Source organism: Fringilla coelebs (genome assembly GCF_963513975.1).
Source record: "Fringilla coelebs genome assembly, chromosome: 1".
NCBI classification, from domain to species: Eukaryota; Metazoa; Chordata; class Aves; order Passeriformes; family Fringillidae; genus Fringilla; species Fringilla coelebs.
Genome location: NC_140028.1, coordinates 27,861,229 through 27,882,143, shown reverse-complemented (window position 1 = coordinate 27,882,143; position 20,915 = coordinate 27,861,229). Strand labels below are relative to the sequence as shown.

General features: G+C 37.7%; 2 protein-coding genes across 3 annotated transcripts in view; one reads left to right on the top strand and one right to left on the bottom strand.

Annotated features, from left to right (window-relative positions):
• The window catches only part of CPNE3 (copine 3), a 29,183-nt gene extending 23,865 nt beyond the window's left edge, over nucleotides 1-5,318 (top strand). For both annotated transcript variants that reach the window (XM_084222994.1, XM_084222995.1), the window contains exons 16-17: nucleotides 899-1,135; nucleotides 2,511-5,318. In XM_084222994.1, the coding sequence (XP_084079120.1) occupies nucleotides 899-1,135; nucleotides 2,511-2,621 (348 nt within the window). In that variant the 3' untranslated portion in view covers nucleotides 2,622-5,318. The remainder of the gene's footprint in view (nucleotides 1-898; nucleotides 1,136-2,510) is intronic.
• Nucleotides 5,319-8,423: 3,105 nt separating this feature from the next.
• The window catches only part of CNGB3 (cyclic nucleotide gated channel subunit beta 3), a gene marked incomplete at both ends in the record, with an annotated part of 137,551 nt that continues 125,059 nt past the window's right edge, over nucleotides 8,424-20,915 (bottom strand). Inside the window, 7 exons of the mRNA XM_084202296.1 lie at nucleotides 8,424-8,657; nucleotides 9,796-9,976; nucleotides 12,504-12,650; nucleotides 17,023-17,141; nucleotides 18,698-18,781; nucleotides 19,816-19,913; nucleotides 20,286-20,445. Of these exons, the coding sequence (XP_084058422.1) occupies nucleotides 8,424-8,657; nucleotides 9,796-9,976; nucleotides 12,504-12,650; nucleotides 17,023-17,141; nucleotides 18,698-18,781; nucleotides 19,816-19,913; nucleotides 20,286-20,445 (1,023 nt within the window). The remainder of the gene's footprint in view (nucleotides 8,658-9,795; nucleotides 9,977-12,503; nucleotides 12,651-17,022; nucleotides 17,142-18,697; nucleotides 18,782-19,815; nucleotides 19,914-20,285; nucleotides 20,446-20,915) is intronic.

Genomic DNA, 20,915 nt, shown 5'->3' with positions numbered 1-20,915 from the left:
GTGTGGGGCAACAGAGTAGCAGAAAGCAGGGAGAAAAGCTCATACCTAAACAGACAAGATAAGGGAAGAACAATTATTTCAAAGCAGATGGGAAGGAAAGTAGTGAAGAGAGCCTCTAAGAATATTGGGAGTATCTTTGGGACTTGAATTTATGCTATTCAGTAATCATCTGAAATGAAGTGAGGGAAGACTGGAAATTCAAAAAGTGTTTGATAATTTCCAAACTTAGTACTTCTAGCTCATTTTTAGTGCTCCAATCCAGAACAGAAGCTAGGATGCCAACTTTTAGAAGCCCTGACAGAATAGTAGAAGCAACTCAGGTGGTACTTAATTAAGTTACTTATGTACTACAAAGACACCTTGATAATTAACTTCTTCAAGCAGCTAGAGAATGTGATTTGAGGAATTTGAAAATAGCTGTGTGTTTCAACACAGAAAGGTGTGATTTAGGATATTCTGGATACAATACATGAAGTAAAGGGTAGTGTTTCATAAAGGTATTGATAGACCAGAAAGGAAACAAATTCAAGTTTCAAAGGTGTTGCCTTTCCAAAACATCAGTAAACTGCCTTCTATCCCAGAACAAATAATGGGAAAATAGGTTAACTGTAGGTTTGTCTGGGGATTTTGGAGGAAAGAAGGGTGATACCACTGGAGTTTTGGATGGTGGCTGTTTATTGATGCCTTCTTTTAAAAGATTGTGTTGTCCTTACAAGCTTTTTCAGAGTATACAAATGAAGCCTGACTACAAATCAGATGTTTGATTGTAAAATGCAGTGAGCACACCGAACATGCCAAAGTGACAACACCGTGTAGTCTGTATGTGGGTTTTTCTAAGTGTACATGGCTAAATGTTTGTTATTTCTTTGTCATAACACAGTGTTCATTTTTTTGACAGCAATACTTTATACTTCTGATCATAACGGACGGTGTGATAACAGACCTTGACCAGACTCGAACTGCCATAGTTAATGCCTCAAAGTTGCCCATGTCCATTATCATTGTTGGTGTGGGAGGAGCAGACTTTGATGCCATGGAGTTTCTTGATGGTGACGATGGAGTTCTTAGGTCCTCGTCAGGAGAACCAGCTGTCAGAGACATTGTCCAATTTGTGCCATTCAGGAAGTTCCAAAATGTAAGTAATCTTACTGATATGCCTAATAAATATTGTAGAGGTATGCTGGGCTTGCTAGGATATCTTACATCTAGTCCTAAGCTTTTGTGGTATATCCAATATGTGCTCTTAAGACAAGTCTTTATCAAATGCTTAAAAAAACCCCAAATCCTTCAGTTTCTAGTTCCAGCACTGCATTTCTGGCTAGTTTCTGCAGTTGAATGACCTTTATAACTCCCTCAGACTTGATTAAACAATTGTATGGGGTTTTTTTATTTGTGAGGAAAAACTTACTATGACTTTTTTCTTATGGTAATTTTCCTTTTTATTGTGGATGCCCATTTATGAATGTGGATTAGTCTCATGATTTAATGCAGTACTAAAATTCAAGGCTAAGTCATAATCAGGGAGGTGAAAATCTGTAGAAACACTGTGGCCACAGTTGTGGTGATAGTTTTCATTTTCATAAAAGTAAATACAAAAAAAGGTGGTAAAAGAATGAAGCATGAAAAGAATTTCTGTAAAATACAATAAAGTATATGTAGGCTAATGGAAGTCAACTTTTAAGCATCATAATGTTGAAAAGAGTTGACTTAATAAAAACCACCATAATTTCCTCAGGATGGGCAAATAAGATCAATATTTTTATTTCCATCCTAATGTATTCTAATTTTGTTTCATGTCTTAGTATTAACTTGTTAATAATACTCCTTACAAGTTCTTATTTTGCTTTTATATTTTTACTTTTCATACAAATTCTTTGTTTACTCTCAGAGTAACTCAGGCAAACTGAAATGAGAGAGCAAAATCAACACAAAATATGGTTATCAAGTAATGCACTTGGATGTAGATTAACTAGGGTGAATGCTCAGTATAATATTATATATTCAAATGCTTTTCAGTTTCTAGAAAAAGAGGGTTTTTTTCTTCTTATGGGTACTTAGTCTTACAGTAAAAACAGTATCTGCAGAAGAGCTGCTCCACAGAAATACAGTTGCTCTGGATGAGCCTGGGTGCAAAAGATTGCCAATGATTTAAACAAATCCCTGAAGGGTCATCTTAAGCAGATAGTGGAAGTATGTTTACATGGCTCAAGTCTGATATCTGCACTGGTATTTCATGTGACAAAAGATGTCTTCAGAGGTGGCAGCCCTTTATGCATTCAGCTACTGTTACTTCAGTGGCACAAGACAGCCATCTGATTCGTGGTAACAGGAGTGAGAAGGTAAAGCTGACAGGGAAGCTTCCATCTGTCAGTCACACAAGGGCACTGTGTAAAGTCCTCTGTAAAATGTCAGACTTTAAGTTGGCCTTCTAGAGGAGGTGCTTATTACTTGCCTTAGAATCCTCATTAGCAGTTGGTGGAAACTGAAGCTTGGTGTTCTTTTTTTATAAGTCTCCCAAAGAAGCTCTGGCTCAGTGTGTCCTGGCAGAAGTCCCTCAGCAAGTGGTGAACTACTTCAGCACCTACAAACTTCAGCCTCCTAAGAATCCTGCTGCAAAATGAATGGGCTGAGCAGAGGAAAGACTTTGTGCTTGCTTTACTTGCTCTATCTATTGGTTCTCAATATATTTCTGTATATGCGTACACACACCTCTGTATCATAACGTCTGTTAGCTTTTGCCTACAAATCACTTTACCTACAAATCACTTTGCCAAGTGTGCCTTTTAAGGGCCAAAATTGTAATGGTATTTAAGTTTGATGATTATTTGAGAGCTAGTGCTTACATGGATGCATTTGATTTTGAAAAGAGTGGAAAAAAGAATTTCTATTAAGCCACCATAACAAAATTTTGATACAGGTGTTTCATATTCAGACAAGTGCCACATAGTGTAAAGGCCCTCCTTGCACAGCTGCTGCTTGTTTGCCACTTCAGTGCCTTTGGGCAATGCCTGGGATTCAGGGCTGTGTGAACATAAGCCAAAGAAGTCATTAAACTATATATTCTTTTGTACTGTGCCTTCTCTTAATGTAGTATGGAAATAAATAAGGTGAATCAAGGTAAGCCTCTAACATCTCAGAATAGTACTACTGGCCTATGAAGCTACTACTGTAAAGGCTGTAAGATGTGTTCCAATGTGCAGTGTACTGGAAAATGGAAATTCCAGATATATTTTGGTAGCGGTTTTGTTTTGATATTCCATCCCCTCATAAAACAGTCATGACTATTGATCTTTAAAGGGCTTTTTGTGAAATAGGAATTTAGTTTTTAGTTTAGAAGTTTTCTCTGATTTAGAACGGCATATTTTGAGAGGTAAAGTAAGTTCTTCAAATTGCTACTTGTATTTACTTTTGTCATATTTTGAATCATGCTGCTTTTCCGTGAGCCCACTAATGAAATGTGCCTGCAAAAAAAAATTATATTCCCTCTTTCTCTCGTTTTAGGAAAGAAAGTCAAGTCTCTCAAGCCCTAATCCTATAATCATACTGCATTTCTCTAGGGCAAATAATTTCTGATTTATTTACTTGGGTTGAGTTTTCCCTTCACCTTTTATAGCAAGTATAAATCACGTGTTTGCTTAGTGGATAAATGAAGGTTTCTTGACCCCCAGCTGCATACTGCTTGCTGAGGATCTCTTCTGAGCCTGTCACTGTGTGTAACATAAGTGGATGGAAAGGTCACATTTATCACTTCTGAAATGCCAATCTTGAACATTAATTTTGCAGTTTCACCTTTGAAGTGGTTTAGAGTTAGACATCCAGCTAATCTCATGTAGATGGTCTGGCTGTAGTATTTAAGAACAGAATGGGCTACTGCTAAATTTAGCACACTTGGACACTCAAGATTTCACCAGGTCATAGTGTATTTGACTTTAAGTTGCTGGAGCTGCTTTTTTTTGTTTTGTTTTGTTTTTGGGGTTTTTTTGTGTTTTTTTTTTTTGTTTTGTTTTATATGTATAATCTTGTCGAAAGTCTGAATTCACATTAACATTGATGGATGAAGGATATATCTATTGAGATTATTTTACACAAGACATACCAAATGTTTTGTTGACAGTTGACATTTTCAGTCAATCATGAATGGATATATTATCTCCACTCAATTTTTCTTGGTGGAAGGGGATCCTAAATACTCTCGAGTAGTGGAATGTTAACGAAGAGAGTTTGTTTCATGTTAGGCCAAGCTCTTTCTGTTTTTAAAATGTAATTCATGTATTTATGTAAAAAAACCCTGCAATCATATTTTTATCAGTGTAGTGAAAATCTGTTAGTACTTTATGTATAAATTACAATGAAGTGTCATATCAGATATGCAACTCAAAATATTAAGATCAAGGAAGTTACCATAATAAACCTAAATCAAACTGCTGCAAATTGAGAGTGTATGATTTTGGAAGAGTAAACTGTTTAACAGCTACCTGCTTCAAGTACAGAGAGAACTGGATGCAGTATTAGTGTTTTGTCTGCATCAATTGTAGTGGATGAGTACTACTGATAGGGGTACAGGATACTACTGAAGTTCCTCTGAGCTGTCTGCCAAAGATACAACGCTGCACCTGAGTTGGGTGTTACCAATTCTGTTTAAGTTGCCAAGGAAGTGCATTTAAATGTGTTAGTGTGTAATATACTAAGTATCTGCTGCATGTAAAAGAAAACCTGTTGTTTTGTCTGTATTCTATACATAAATTCTGAGTTTCTACAGTAAAGACTTCATTATCTCTTATTAGAGAATTGCTCCCATGTTCCTCAGGCTTAGGGAGTTAAATAGCATATCAACAACACCTAATTCTCAATGTGCCCTATTCTTTGTAAGTTAAATGTTTCAGACAGGACTGTGGCAAGAACAGGTATAACTTAGAAGTGTACAGCTAATGCCTGTTGAAAACTTTGAGGGTAGGCTGAAGTGATATTTTGAGTGAAAAATGCAGCAAATTGTAAGTCAAGGAGAAGGGGAGTTATTGTGCGGTTTTGCCATTTTTTATTTTTACATGTAAAAAAATGCACTAAGAGCTTGCGGGTGACAAAGCAAAATATTGTCCAAGTTTTGTAAAGTGAATGTGCTTGTGGGTCACTGGCACCACCTTGTGATAAAAGTGATGTATGGCAGTCTTTGTCATCAGATGCTTTTTGCCGTGTATTGGTCATAATATATACATATGTACAGCAGAGAGCTCACCTGTAACCACACTTTTTTACTTTTATATGTATTTCAGTTCTGATGAAATTAACTGATTTACAATGCCTGTGCATTAAAATGATCATTTCAATATACTGTTCTGTGGTGCTTTTGTATTTCGCATATCCTGTGTAATGCTAAATGCTACTTTTGTAAGTCCTATGGTGAGTATGCCATGGATTTATATCAAGTATAAAAGGGGAGAGGAAAAATGCATTTCCACTTAGTGGTAATGACTCTGCAGTTTATTCTTCATAAAGCATCTTAAGCAGGCTTCTAGCAAGAAGATATTCTGAAGTTGGAGAGTTTTAACTGTGTTTCATGCTCTGTGCCATATTAGAGTCCTCCCATGCATGTTATTTCATGCTATTACTATCAGATTTTCCAAAAATTTTTTTCCCAGAACAATCTCTACATTTTAGCTAGTGAGGCATAGAGAGATGGTTACTTGTCATTTTCAAATACATTATCCTACTCTACCCTTCAGTTTCTTTACATTCAAGTGTACTCAAATCTGAGGGACTGAATTAGGACACTAAGATACAGGAGTCAGTGTTGCAGTGGAATGTGATACCCCACAGAGACAACTGTGATACTGGAAACTGCATCTTCTAAGTGCACCAGAGGAATTCATTCTGCTTCTTCACTAGTCAAAAATCTACAGGGTAGAATTAGTTCCTGAAAGAATTTATTACCTCTTACGTCTTGTAAGATGTAATAAATAAACAAACACCTGTAGTAAATGTACACCTTTCTTGTATCATTCTGTCTGGTGAAAACCATACAAATAGTTGCAACTTCAATTTGTGCAGCCTTCGTTTTCCTGCCAACCCTGAGAATGGAGGAGTTGTGGGAAGAGAAAAATACCCGAACAATAGAAAAGTAGGACGTCATAGAAAACCAGATGGATGTTATTTATGTGTGGCCAGTGTCTTCTGCACTGTTACTTCCTCTAGTTTCTTTTGGGTCTAAGGAACTCAAGAGCTGTGCATAACAGTAATCTTGCAGACAGAGCTGTCAAACTTTTCTGCAAACCTGGGCTGTTAGGAGATGTAGCAAAGCAGCAATTTGTGGGAAGCTCTGTCACTGCAATGAAGCACTTGGTGCTTCAGTCTCAGCCTTTACTTTGTAATTTATGTCAGTGTGTGATTGATGAACTTAAATATGCGCACAGAGAAAACGTTCAAAATTACCTGGTAGCACTTGTGTAGGCAGAAGGGAATTGGTTCTTTTCAATGAGAGTGAGCTTTACTCATTCATATAAAAATGTTAAAATATGGGGAATATTTCCCCCCTTCCATAATACTTTGACAACTCTCTCAAAAAAAAAAAAAAAAGTGAAACTATATATTGCAATTCATACAGTATTATTATTCATAGAAGGTCTCATTCATGGAACAGTTCAGCAGTATTTCTAATCTTGAAATTTCATTGAGACTGTCCTTGATGTGCAATAGATGAATAATTCTTTATGAAACAATTCAAAATTTTCTTCCTATGTTTTGATGTTGTTTTTTTCTTACATATCAGATAACAAGTAGCATACAAATAAAGATGGTTCTCTCTACAAAGCAGTTGAACCTTCACCTCACTGCTAATACAGCAGAAATTTCTTTTGAAAGAGATTACGGTTTTGGTCTTGTCAGAGTATTGTGGAATATGCAACATACGGAATTCACTCATCCAGCTTCTACTTGGGCAAACTTCCCACTAATTCTGGTTAGGCTTCCAGTTTTGCCTGTGGTTACAGAAGTTGAAAGGCTTTAAGGAACGGGCCTACAGAATGCATAGCCTGTAGGATCATATGTAGCCTGCAAAGTGAGTGTTTTTTTTTGGCATGGTGCCTTGGTTGGCTGGTCAGCCAAGGAGCTGTAAAGTCTGCCTTTGCCACTTCGTGGCTTGGCCTCTGCATAATGTTTTTAGTTTACAAAACTGTTCCTCCAGTGGTATCTGAAAGGGGATTGGGAGAGAGAGGAGATGCAAACCCATAGAAGAAAAGAATGTAGTTGGGAGTTTAACTTAAAACACAGCTTCAAGCTTTTGTGTAATACTGCATTTTAGACTGATGAGTCAATGCAGAAGGTTGGCAGTGTGGGAGCTCCTGCGTGGGAGGCTGTATCCCCCAGCTGTGGCACTCATGAAGGATTTACTGTAGTTCACAAATGTGATGTAGCTAAGACACGGAGACACAGGTTTCTCTTTGCACCATTAGACTAAGTCCTAATGTAGATGAACAATTGGAGCATTGGTTGCAACTTTGCAATGCAGAGCCAGAAAGTGTAAATCCTACTTTTTATAAAATAGCCTTTATTTTTGAAGTAGGTGGTTTAGATACCAATTTTCTTCAGATAGCTGTATCAAGTGCTTACTTGATGAGATGTAACAGAGAGCATGCCCAACCCCTTGACAAGATCAAGCAAGTAAATCAGCAGCCCAAAATTATATGTCACTTCTGGAGGGTGAACTAAGCCTTTCCCATGTTACTTTGTCAGAATCAAAGACAGCTGGAGCAGATGTTTATGCTTTCAGAGGGCTGGCAATAATTCCATAATCTGCTTCCCTCTTGCATATTTTGGGATTTATTTTTTGACAATGGTTTTGTTATGTTGCCCTCTGTCCCAAGGTAAAACATCCCAAAACATAGCACCTGCTGTCTGCTCTGAGCCATGCTGGTCACAAACCCAGGTCACCGATTAGAAGTATAAGGGAAGGAGGGAGAAGGACAGAGAGAAACATAAGGAACCTTAGCAACAGTAGGGCAGTAGCAAGGAAAAGGACAACCATGGGAAGGCAAAGGAGAAAACAGAAAAGAATACACACAAAAGCTAAGAGCAAACTGAGCAACAGGAACAACAGGAAGAAAGCAAGGATAAACAGGAGAGGGAAGAGGAGAAGTAGGAACAAGACAGAATAAGAGAAAAGGGAGAGCATGAATAAAAAAGAAACGAGTGGTCGTGAAATACAATCTGAGCCGTAATTTCTAATACACCAAAAGTTCTCCGGTGTCAAGGTTAAGAATAGAAATAATTTGTGCAGTTGTGCCAGGAGAGGAGGGCAGGAAGACGAGCAGCTGGAGTAGATTTTTCTCACATGTAGTCTCTACTTTTATATTCTATACCCAGAAGCAATGTCCGGCCAGCCCTCTGAATGTAGCAAGACAAAAAGATGGGGCCACACCCCACAGCACCATCTATTTCTTTTCTTTCTCTTTAATTTCAACTTTAAGGATCTCTCCTTCTCCTGCTCTGGGGGATGGTGTCATACTAATGATCAGAGACTCCTTACTGGTTGCTCTCTGCATAACTGCAGGCTTAGCATCTGCCTGTGGCTTTTCCTTTTTAGCAGGGGGTGCAGGGGGTGCTGCGGGCTCCACAGGTTTCTTCTCCTCTTCTTTAGGCTTGGTCTCTGTTTCAGCTTTAGTTTCCTAGAAACAAGAAGTTTAATGTTTTCCAATACTGAAAAGAATGCAAAAGAATTTCAGGAAGTAGTTCTAGTCTGCACATGCCATGGAAAGAGGCACAGCATGGCAACTGTATTAATGGTATGCAACACATGTGAACTTCTATTCAGATGCTGAAAATTGGTTTCTAAATGAAAAATGCAATTTCAGAATCAGAATATCAGTATAAAACCTAGGAAACACTTGTGGATATTAATAATATCTGTTTCTTACTAATACAGGGGGATGAAACAGACCCGTTTTGGGCACAGAACCCTTCCTTAGGTCTTGCCTTCCTTTATGTCCTTAAAATAGTGGAGAAAGAAAGAGTGTTATGTAAACCTTGACATAGTTCACACTGCCCCCATTCCTTGGCCAAGCCTATTTGCTAATAAGTTCACAAATACACACTAAAATGAGCTGTATTTCTGCTGCAATAGTATTGTTATAGTCATTGGTGTGAGCAAAGTGCGAAGTTCTTTATTTAACTTAAATATAACCGCAGCTATTTCAGCTATAAAGAAGAGAATTCTACCACCTTTGGGTAAATATGTAGAAGTGAGCAGGTTCTTATTAACATTAACATTTCTCAGAACAGAGTATTATGTGGGAATTATTTTTCATCAGTTAAAAAAACGGTTTTCTCATAAGTGCAAGATATTAGAGATTTAATCAGTTTTATCTGTGTGGGCTACACTTTATATTTTGTCTTCAAGATTTTTAACAGCCAGAGATCTGACACTGAATTGGAAAGTTCGCCATGTGCCCGAGTCAGCTGGATCAGATTACTGTGTTTGGGTATTTCTGTATTTGCTGTCGTTTACATAAAATTAGAAGATCAAATTCCATTAAGGCCTTAGTAAAATCCATTTATCCTTACTTTCTTAGAGGATTTTTTGTTTGTTTGCCTTTTTCCTTGCTTTTGTTTTCTCTGGTCTGCATAAAGTCCAGGTTTAGAAAGATCGAGCCAAATTTTAGAATTAGTGTTTACAGAGATTAGGAAAAGTGGTTATATCTCAGCTACTGGGAGTTTTTGCTGTTGATTGCAGCAAGGCTGAATTTTCATTTACTCTGTTTGCCCAAGCCCTCTGAGTAGATTCTACTCTGTTTTCTGTGGCTTTACCTGAGTTTCTTGTTGTTTCTTCAGCTGCAGCAGCTTAGCAAGGCCTTCTTTTCCTTTTCCTCCAAGCATTGCTTTAAACAATTTTGGAGTTTCCTGTTTCTGCCCAAAGAGACTGGCCAAGCCCCGTGGTTGTTGCACTGGTGGTCCTGGAGGAGGTTTCCCCTTCTGTTTCAGCAGCACCCTGGAGAAAGACGGGGTTAAGAACACACAGCGGTGCTGTGAAACTGAGTGAAGTTCCTGCAAAGCTGAAATACCACATTTATGGTATTGAAGATCTGATGGTTCTTACTTGGTTCCCAGGTCAAGTGACAAGAGCAAAATTGGAAACAGTAAAGTTTTTGCCCTAGGCTCTGGTAGAGATGGAGGCAACTGTTCAAATCTGGAGTTGCTTACCTATATCTTGGAGTATAAACTAGGGCTGGCTCAAATTAAGGTGTCACAAAAGAGATCAAAGAGAAAGATAAGGAAAGAAGAGGTGTGGAGGGGGATGGGTGCCCCATCCTGAGATGGCAGTCTCTTATCTGGCCTTCTGGATGTATATTCAGAGAGCATTTGGTGCTCCACCAGGACTCCCAGTTGGCACTTTTGGAGGAAATACTTTACCAAACTAACTTCCAGCCTGGCTCATCTCTCATAGGTCAGGTTAGACACTGGTACTTAGTTTTGGTCCCCTTCAATAGAAGAAGACGCCCTGGCAATACAAATACTACTGCCAGCCTTGTGGCAGACTAGATTTTCACACTGTTCTGTAGTTGTAGTGATTGCAGCCATAGTGACAAGAACTGAGAGTGAATAATGAGAGTAAAGATCAGATGAAATATCTGAGATAGATGGGACCAGTAAAAAGCAGAAGGTGAGGGTTCCCATGCTTTCAGTTCCTATTAGATTACTGTACAGATTTCAAGGCCACTTTTCTATCCTTGCAAAAGCCCTGACTTAAGGCTCTTTATGAGTGAGGACTATATTCACAGTCTGAAGTATAGTAAATCCTATAATAGTATCATTTTCTCCAGCATCTTTTACTTTGAGAATTTCAGAAGTAAAGGGTTTCCTTACGTTTTTTTTTTTTTTTTTTTTTTCTTTAATTTAAGTGCCACAGTTTAAAAAAAGGTATACTTTAGCAGCTTGCAAGGCTTTATTATGCAAAAAACATACAGGGGTTATTGGGCAGGTGATAATGAACAAATTTCTTTCTTGAATAATTCCTTTCAGTTTATTTCAAGGAGCTCTTTAAGGGTGTCAGATGACCAAAAAGAACTCTAATGGAAACCTTCCAGGACAGAGCAACTGGTGACTTCATTCCAAAACTGAGCATAGCCACAACCTTCATGAAAACAGTGCACAAATTTCCTCTTTGTGTCTAGTTTTGACAGAATTTGTGGATGCCTAGACTGGTAAGGAACATGGCCTTCGGGCAGGTACTGCATATCTTTAAAATTAAATTGAATATCTTGTTTGTAGTCGATATCTAGAGAGGGCTTTGAGCTCAAATGGGAGTGCAGATGCAAAAGGTGTATGATTAAGCTCCATGGTTGAGAAAGGCTGTCTGGAGGAAACAGAATTTAATGGATGGACAGAATATGCCTAGGGTGGTCAAGAAAGCAGAAGAGGCAGTGTAGGACAGAGAGACAGGAATAACAAGGTCATACTACTGTTTAGAGAGAAGCTGGAGAAAAGTCAGGAATGATTGTTGTTGGGGATCATTGGTCCATGCATTTGGTCCCTTTTTCTACCTGTTAATGCTAGTTTTGAAAACTGAGCAGTCAGCCCACTCTTTGTCTGGTTTCCTTGTTCCTCAGGGGCATCATGGTTCTCAAGACACTGTTTGACTGCCTGGGCTGTTACAACATGATGAATGCAGCCATTTGCTAGCACTTCCAAAAAACAAAATGTCTCTCCTGTGCTTTGTTTAGTCTTCTTGGGGGAATTTCAAGTCTGCGACCAACCTTCCAACCTTTGGTAGCAATTCGAGACGAGCAAAGACCGGTAGGGGTGCTGAGGTATGCTAATAATGACAAACTGTTTCAAATATTTGGATCTTTTATAAGGTAGCAAAGTACTCATTTTGTCATAATTTTATGACAAAATCTGACAATACTTTGCCCTTTCAAAGCTGTGAAAATGGTGATCCTAAGAAGCTACAGCCAAAAGAAGGTGAAAAGCAATCTTGGTTTGAAATCCCATTTCAGAATGCTTTTTGAATAAAATGCACAGATGTCTAATCTGTGTAGTTCCATCTTGTCAGGCCTTTCTTTAAATCCATTCCTAACTGCTGCTTTAGGTTTTAGAAATGCAAACAAGTCTGTAGATGCATTGAAGCATATCTCTGTAGAATTAATTGCAAATGTTTCGTTGCATCTTTGAAAACTTATTCCTTAACTGATATCTGCCCTGCAGTTTCTTTCTTGATGATATAAGAAGTTCTGATATGTATCCTTATCTCCTATTTTTTTTTAATGTTACCTTAAATATAATGCATAAGGCAACTACATTCAGGATTTCATTCTACTTACCACATTTCCACAACCCTTGGCATTCCTTCCAAGACCATTCTTTCAGCTAGAAACTACCAGGCAAATCTGACCCCTAACACCAATTGTGTTTACTACTGTTACTTTTCCAAGAAAGGAATGCTAATCATCTAGAAGTCACAACTGTCCATCCTGCAGCTAAATGATATGATTTAAAAAACTGTTGTTAGGACATACTTAGCTTTCTTCATGAGAAGTTTTTCTGAGTCAGGATAGTTCACCAAGATTTCATTGAGTGTTTTCTTGTCCAGAATGAAAAGGTTGGCAAAACCATGAGCCACCACGTTGGCAGTCCTTCGATTTCCTCCACCTGCAGCTAGGAGGCTGGAATGAGGATACACTCCATCAGTCACAGTGTTACTTGCCCTAGTGAGGAATCTCTCTGCTGGTGCTTCGCCATTAAAGTCATTGTAAAGGTCACTTATGGAGCTGGCTGTTCTATCCAGTGCTCTGTAAAGGCCCTGTGCAGTCAGGATTAGAAATTCCATCTCAGGAAGGCAAACTGTCACTGGTGGTCATAGGCATATGTAGATGCCTAAGGACTGTGAAAAGTTTTGCTAATAGAGATACCCACAGCTCAGGCTGCACTAGTTTTAGTTCTTATGTGAACTTGGCATTTCCTCAGTTTTATTGCTGAAAATTATTTGCATCAATAGTAGAGCAGCATTATTTACAGTGGATGAATGATTCTCCCCCAAGGATTTTTTTTTTTCCCTGAGTGAATAACTTCTGTGGGGCTCTAGTTTTTTGTTTTCTCGCATATCTCATCTTCTGAGATATGAGTTTAAATGTTGGCAATGAATGATACAGTCTAGGAAGGTCTTTCAGGCTGACAGTTGCAAATGTGTCTGCCAGAAAAAGAAGGTGATTTTGTAAGGCATTAGATCAGTTAAGCTAACAGCAGCTGGTAAGAAAAAATTAGATGTACAAATAAAAATAAATTGTTCATTCTGCACCAAGCAATTGAAGAGACTTCACTTGTCAGCTCCGCTGGTAAGTAAGAGAATTTACATCTTGTTCTTAGTACTAAAATTGGTCTATCACTTTATTCAAGATCTACCCCAAAATTTGTCCTTTAAAGATTTCCCAGTGAATTAATATTTTTAGGAAAATATTTAGTATTATCTAAATTTAAAAGTGATTAAAAAAGATATTCTGAACCCCAGTAAACAGGAATTAATACCCATCTGAAGTAATAACAAAGGAGATATATTGGTTTCAATATTAAAGATATTTATAAAACATATTTCTAAGTATTGAATCGTATAGATAATATATTTCATTTATAAAGGATAGTAGGAGACCTCTGCAACTGCGTGTGCAAGGCTAGTTTTACATGCCTACAGAGTGTTTTTCTGCAACTCAAGACAGCAATCAATACAAGGACTGAAGCTGAAAATGCAGTTTATCATCTTCTTTTTAAACAAATCTCTATGATTCCTCAGATAGAATAAAACTCTTTGCACAATAGAAAAAGCTGCTAAAGAAAATTGCAAATACCTTTGGGGCTCTGATGAATCACTTCTCAACAAGTCATTGAACAATCATTTTTAGGCTTACCTAACAGAAAGCTCATTTTATCAAGGTAGACGGGGACTAAAGAGATCAGCTTTTTCATTATGGTGATGATGTGAGGTGAATTTTACAAGTAAGGCAGTCTTTGCTCAAACAGAATCATCTTTGACTAAGGACAAAGTTAGGGTACTTCAGCATTCAATCTGGTTTGGTTACTGTGTGAAGAGTTACATGACCAAATTTTTTAAAACAGATACATTTGTCTTGCAGGGGTTCTTGGTAAGGCAATATCTATATTAATCACAAAATTTGCTTTTTCACCTAACATTTTTTACTCCAGTTTTGAGCATCGAATGCTCTAATAATAGTAGAAGTTGATAACCTTAGAATACTTATGCTAGCAAATTAAATTTCAAGCTATAAAGTTGTTGAAATGATGACTCAGCTTACCTATTGTTTTTATAGCTGATCTCTGTGGGAAGCTGCTGTTAATAGAAATTGGGGAATGCTTGTGTTATCAGCTGAACATGCAGGTGGCTCAGCTGGGCACCTGTGTGCATATGAGGAGAACTGGTAAGTCAGGAAAGGGAAATAGATCTGGATCTTGCCTCTGATAAGGATGTCAAACTCCAAAGGGCAGAGCCCATCAAAAACAGCAGCTACTACTTTGAGGGAAATCCTGCACCAAAGTACTGGAAAATGTCATCTTTCACAAAATTAAATCGTGCCCGTAGTTTGGATTTTTTATATAATGTTTAAAATTACAAAACAACTGAAAGCTGATGCTGAGATCAAGCATGTAGAGATCTTCCTGTCAAAAACTTACATAAAATGGTGAAATGTTTTAGTTTTTCCAGAATTAACATTTTCTGATAGGAAATATCTCTAGTGAAATACCAGTAAATGGATGAATAAGGACATCTGGCTTCAAGAGTATTTTTCTCTGGGCTAGTGAAATGTTTTTATAAATTTCTCTTGTTCTGAATTGTCTTTGCTGACAGGCTCTCATTAAGATAACAATCTGTTTGCTTCTGATTCTGAAATTATTTTACTTCCCCAAACTGATATCTATACAGGAAAGTAACAATAAGGGTAAAATGTTAACTGGAACTCCTATTACTTAATCCCTTTCTGTTATAATTTTCAAGGATGAAATTGTCAAGGGACCTGTTTGGTTGTTGCTCTTACATTGGCTTTCTAGCATAATTCAGGGAATTTTTGGAAATAAACAGTTTTTATTTTCTTCAATTCCTTTACTCCTGGAGACTTTTAAGCATCATTGACATGCATTTTGAACAGAGTGAGATTAAATAGCAAGCATCTTATAAATCATATACCTAAACTATTCAGAAGGAAGCTGACATATTTCTCCAAACAAATCTTAAATTGGAAATCAGAAGGAAATCAGCCTGATATAGGGTTATAACCATTATGAAGTGAGAGGAAAACTTGGATGTCCTAGAAAAAGTAGTACATAATCCATTAAAGAATATTCTTTTCCATTTGCCTGTGGTATTCTCTTTTCAGAAGACCTTGAAAAAATTTATACAGAAAGGCACAATGCAAACTCATTATTTTCTAGCACCTTGCCACTAGGAAGAGCATATCTCTACTTAGTGCATTGTGTCTGCCAGTTGCTGTGGTTTTTTCTCCTTGAGTTTACACACTGCCTGTTATTTTATATGCAAATTACATGTGTCTGAATGGGTTTGCTGCTGCAGTAGGTCAGTGATGAATAAAACAAAACTAGAAGTGTAGTGTTATAGCATTGCTGAGGGTTTTGCTGGCCATATTGGCAATTATGTAAAGAGTAACACGTACAGGGAAATTAGTCTTTAAAGGTCATTGTGTGGTTCTCACGTGGAAACAAGCGCTCACCTGTGTTAGATCAAAAGTGTAAAAGTCCCTTCCATGTTTTGAAGCCAACAGTTATCATTTCTCAGTTTAAAATACAAAGTTCTCACTTCAAATACCAGACTAATAAATAATTGAGAACCACGTGTGTGTTACATATGGGGGCTGCTTTAGATTTTCTTCTGTCTTTTCATTAGTCTGCCCTTATTGGTGAGTTCATTCTCAGTCTTTCTGCATAACTTACAATACAGCCTTTTTATTGGAGGCTTTGCTCAAGTAATTATATTGTCACACAGAGAAATACCTTCCAAATAACCTTCTCCAAGTACTGATATAATTTCACTTTCCCACTTAATGCACAAGTTCTGTAACTGAGAAGTATCAGATGTTTTCCACTTGAGGTCTAAGCAAGTCTGTACTCACATCACTGGATAAACAGGAATGTTTCCCCTACTACAAAGGGAGACACAACTAGAGGACAAATGTAAACCTGGACCAGAGCTGATAATGGCTTTTCAAAAGGCAGATTAAAGCTACCAGCAAGAGCATTATCAATAACAGGAAGGCAGCTGGAAGAAACCAAGGATCCAGTTTATCACGTGCACATTTATATTATTACTTTTCCTTGGGCCAACCTCAGCAGAGGGATGCAGTGCCTAAAAACTAACACTTGATTGGCTGACTGGGGAACTTAGCACGTTAATGTTAATGGATTTTGCATAGAAAGTACATGTAGAATATAAAAACCATTTGTAGCCACCAGCAAAACAATTCTCATCCAGATAAATTCAGACAAAAAAATCTGGTCTATCCACGTTTTTTCTAGTCTTGTATACTTTTAAATTAATACTTTTTCAAATTGGGTTGTCTGATTTTCAGCAATTTAATCAGCTCTTAAATGAACTATTTTTAATTCGTATTTTAAATTTTTGTATCTATTTTCTTAGAGATTAATTTTCATCTTTGCCATCTGCCGTTTGAGGACACCTAGTCTTATAATACAGAAAATAAAATGCATTTGGTCCTCCTGTATTGCAGACAGCGTGACAAGGAGATGTATTGAATCTTTAAAATGCTAAAGAAGAAATTTGTCTCTATATCCCTGTGTGCATTGATCAAACACCGGTCTCAGATCTTACCCTATTAATCACTGATGCTTCACTTAGATTTTCCTTCACTTACATGTATCTCCTTGCTCAGTGTCCTCTTTGTTGATCCTACCCACTTTCTAGCCTCCCCACTGTCACACTTACCACAGAGAAGTTAAACAACCACCGATTATTTGACAAGTTCTAAAAAAAAGTATTAAAAACTGTGATGGACCTACCTGATCTCCCCAAATACAGCTCCTGCTCTTAGTGTAACCAGGACTTTGGTACCATCAGGGCCTCCAAGGACTTGAACTTCACCTTGTTTGATGATGTACATCTCTCTGCCAATCTCTCCCTGGGCATACAAACACATAGAGAGCCCATGTTTTAGCAATGGTTTTTGTTATTAGAATCATATTACAGGCTCTTCTTTACCTTTCCACTCTCTCATGAGCATAGGGTGTACCACTATTATGAGGCAAAGTGGCAATTTATTTTTAAAAGTGAAAAAGCAGCAGCAACAGAGCCAGGACTGAAAATGAAGGGACTTGCACTTCGATCTCCTCACTTGGTGCTCCAAGCTTGCATGCAGCATCTCCTTGGTGAACAGGCTGAGACCAACATACATCCAGGGGGAAGGTGGTTCCAACATTCCCTACTACATGTTGCAGCATTAATAAGATTGCTACGGTTGTTGGTCTCATAGTAGACTTATACAAGTGAGAGGCCTTTTAGCTCTGAATCAAGCTGTAATAAGTTGATAGTTCAATTTCTCATGGCCTGTCTTTGTTATGAACTGTTTGCATTGGGCTGCAGTATCAAGACATCGAATCTGTTGCTGTCCTTTATTCCCTCTGTTGTGTCAGAGTCCCAGCTGTAGTCTAAGATCCTTTCATGCTGTGCATTGTATAAGCAAAACACACCAAACTACTCTTCCACTCTTCTTAGCCAATAGCAATTAGCAATTCTGGGATTGTTCTTTGAAGGGACACACTTGATCCTTCAGTGTATTCACAAATGTTTAACTTCTGCACAGTGGAGTCACTGGAGCTAGCCCAGCATTCTGGAGGTGGATTGTGTGCTTAACTCTGGGAGGGAGCAGGACCTTAGTGAGCATGTTGGACCAGGAATGCTAAAGTCAAGATAAGGGGGTCTGATGGTCACTTGTGTAGGTGGTGGCACCTGTGGGTCACTTGCCAGAGCAGTAGTAGTATGGATTACTGTTCATCCCCCCAAGCTTTGATTACATCTGACTTTGCCCTTCTGGCAAAGTGTTTACATGCCTTCTGAAAGAGACACGGGCTCCCTGGTCAGAAGCTGAGCTATTTACCTGTGAACTATCTGTCTAGCCAGATTTAAGCCAAAAAGCTGAGACAAGATAGACATCTTTGCTAAGAGACAGCGTGACAGCATTCAGCTGGAAACCTGGAGATGGCTCAGAGCTGTGAGTGAAGGCAGAGCAGATCCTGCTGGAAGGAGCCTTATGTTTTTTACATTCTTAAATAATTCTACTTAAGTGTGTCTGAGTACCCAAATGAGGCACAGACAAAGCATCATAGGCTGAGACCTGTAGGCTGGGTTTGTATGCATAGAAGTATAGAAACATTATGTTTGATCCATTTTAAATATTAAAATTTTATGAGGTATCATTTGGTAAGCCATATTTACATTAAATACTTTCCCATATTACTATAATTTCATGGTTGGTAATGTAAGTAATAGAATTCATATTGTCTTGTTCTAGATTGAAATTTGAGAGTGCATTTGTTGTTATTACACAGAGTAGCTTAATTAATTTTATGCTTTCTAATTCAGTCAGGATTAAGTTTATTTAAAGGACATTGTTGACCGATATCTGAACTCTTTTTCTAAAACACGTAATTCTTATTTGAATAAAACAAGAATTCTCACCTTTTTGCAGACAAAGTCACCAGGTAAATATACAATGGATTTCAGCCTTAGCAGCATGTCATATATCATCTGGGTATCACAGCCCTGTTAAAATAGAGTTGATCACTCTGCTAATTCAGTATTTAAAGTGATTATTAGTGCCTCAAAAGCCAACAATACAGGAATCACCCAGGGATTCATAATTGGAATGCAAACTCAAAACACCATAAAGATCAGCTACTAGAGCTGAGAAAGAACTGAAAGTTGTTATTTCTAATACTGAGGAAGTTCTCTATAGGTTGAACCTATTTTCATTTTTTTTATAAAGTGAGTTTCAGTACATCTAGATTTTCTGAGGAAGCTCAGTTAGTGTTATGTTCAGAGCTTTATGTGTCTTTTATGGGGATGTTATGGGATTTTTTTTTAAACCAGTCCAGGGGAAAACAACAGATTCTGTCAAATGCTCATACAAATCTATGAAATTCATGTCTTCAGTAGATGTAGAAAAAAATGTACAGCCATGTAATTCTTATATAGGTGTATCATGGGATTTCTTACAAATATCCTGACAAGAAAACTTTCTGTGTGTACTTCTAAAAACTCAGGGTCTCCTTGCTTTTGTCCCAGAAATCCAATTTTAAGAACACATTTAAAGTGTAGCTCTGGAAAACTACCATGGTAAGTAAAGAGAAAGCTCCTTTGCACAAAAACTGGCTATGATGCACCATTCTCTACACCAATGTTACATTGCCAGAACACAGAGCATGGGTGATCTCTCAAGCAGACCTGGGTGGCCTCAGCAAGGTGAACTGAGTCAAAAATTAGATTATTCTCTGACTGTTGAGATGAGTTACACTCCAAACTCACTCACAGTCTGACCATACCATCAGCTATAGGATGTGGTCATAACAGGACTTTGTTCTAATCTTTTGTTTCTTTCAAGATCACTGCCTCGACACAAAATAAATCCAAATGCAGGCACTTGGGTTTGTTCTGATGTCTCCATTCACTGAGATATTTCTTTGACTTATTTTGCCTTGCATACTAACAAACATGTACTTTAGAGTTGCAAGATGTACAAAACAAGGTTTCTGTATGGAATACCACATATTTCTGCATTCTCCTGTAAAACTACTTGCTTTGAATAAGTCCACTTTGTTGACAATGGCAAAGTTCACATCAATTGCAACAGCTAAGTGCATTTTGGTTGGCATCTGCTCCAGTAATTCTGATTCATCTGGGGAAAAGAAAAAAACAAACAAAACAACAAATTAAGGAATGAGCACAAAAATGAGCAAAAATAACTTAATGGAGTTATTCTAACACTTATGAGTTCAAGTGAGGAAGCAGCTAATATGCTTTTACTAAGATGCTTAATAAATCTTGTCTAAAATTATTACCAAAACATTGTATTAATGAATAGAGTTTGTGGGGTAGTAAAAATCATATTGCTTTGAAGTTTCTTTCTCTTCCCAAGTAAGTTGAGCAGCCTCCTCTCACTTCCCACATGCAATTCAGAAAAGGAGAAATGTGAATTTCACCCTATATCTGTATCTGTACAACCACTCTCACTGAGACATGCTAAGTAACTGGAATTGGAAATCCTCACCCAGCATTCCTTGAGAGTCCCATGTGTACTCATACCACGTTCTAACACGATTCTGCACCAATTTTGGAATAGAATAGGTGTTCATATAGGAGACAGTGTTGTCCACACAGGAACGAAAGTAGTTCTGCCCTGCTGTTGCTGCTCCAATGACGTCTCTCATCTGCAAACATTGATTGTTGTTACTACATATTTCAGAAAAAATAGTCTTGATTTTATCTTGTCAGTAACTTATGAAATATAACACTTTTTTTGCAAAAAATTATGCATTCAGCTGCGTGTTTTGAGTAAGTGCTTCATCCGCTTTTTCCAGAAACCTTACAGATTTAATCTGATTGTCTGATATGTAACATGATTTTAGAGGAATTGTTTCTGGGTTTTAGCTTATTCTTATGTCATGTATTTCTGGACATGGATGAAAATTATAGATAATACTTTTCTTAAAAATCCATAGTAAAGCTACTCTGTATTTGGCATGCAATGCAGGTCAGAAGCAAAGCAAACTGGGCTGAATTTCTGTAATAGCACCATCTGACACCACTAGAGCTAAGATTGTGCCACGGTTTAAATAGCTGAGATCAGCCCTAGGCTCTGAGAACTGAAAGGTGACCTTAAAGCTTTTAGCACAGGAAC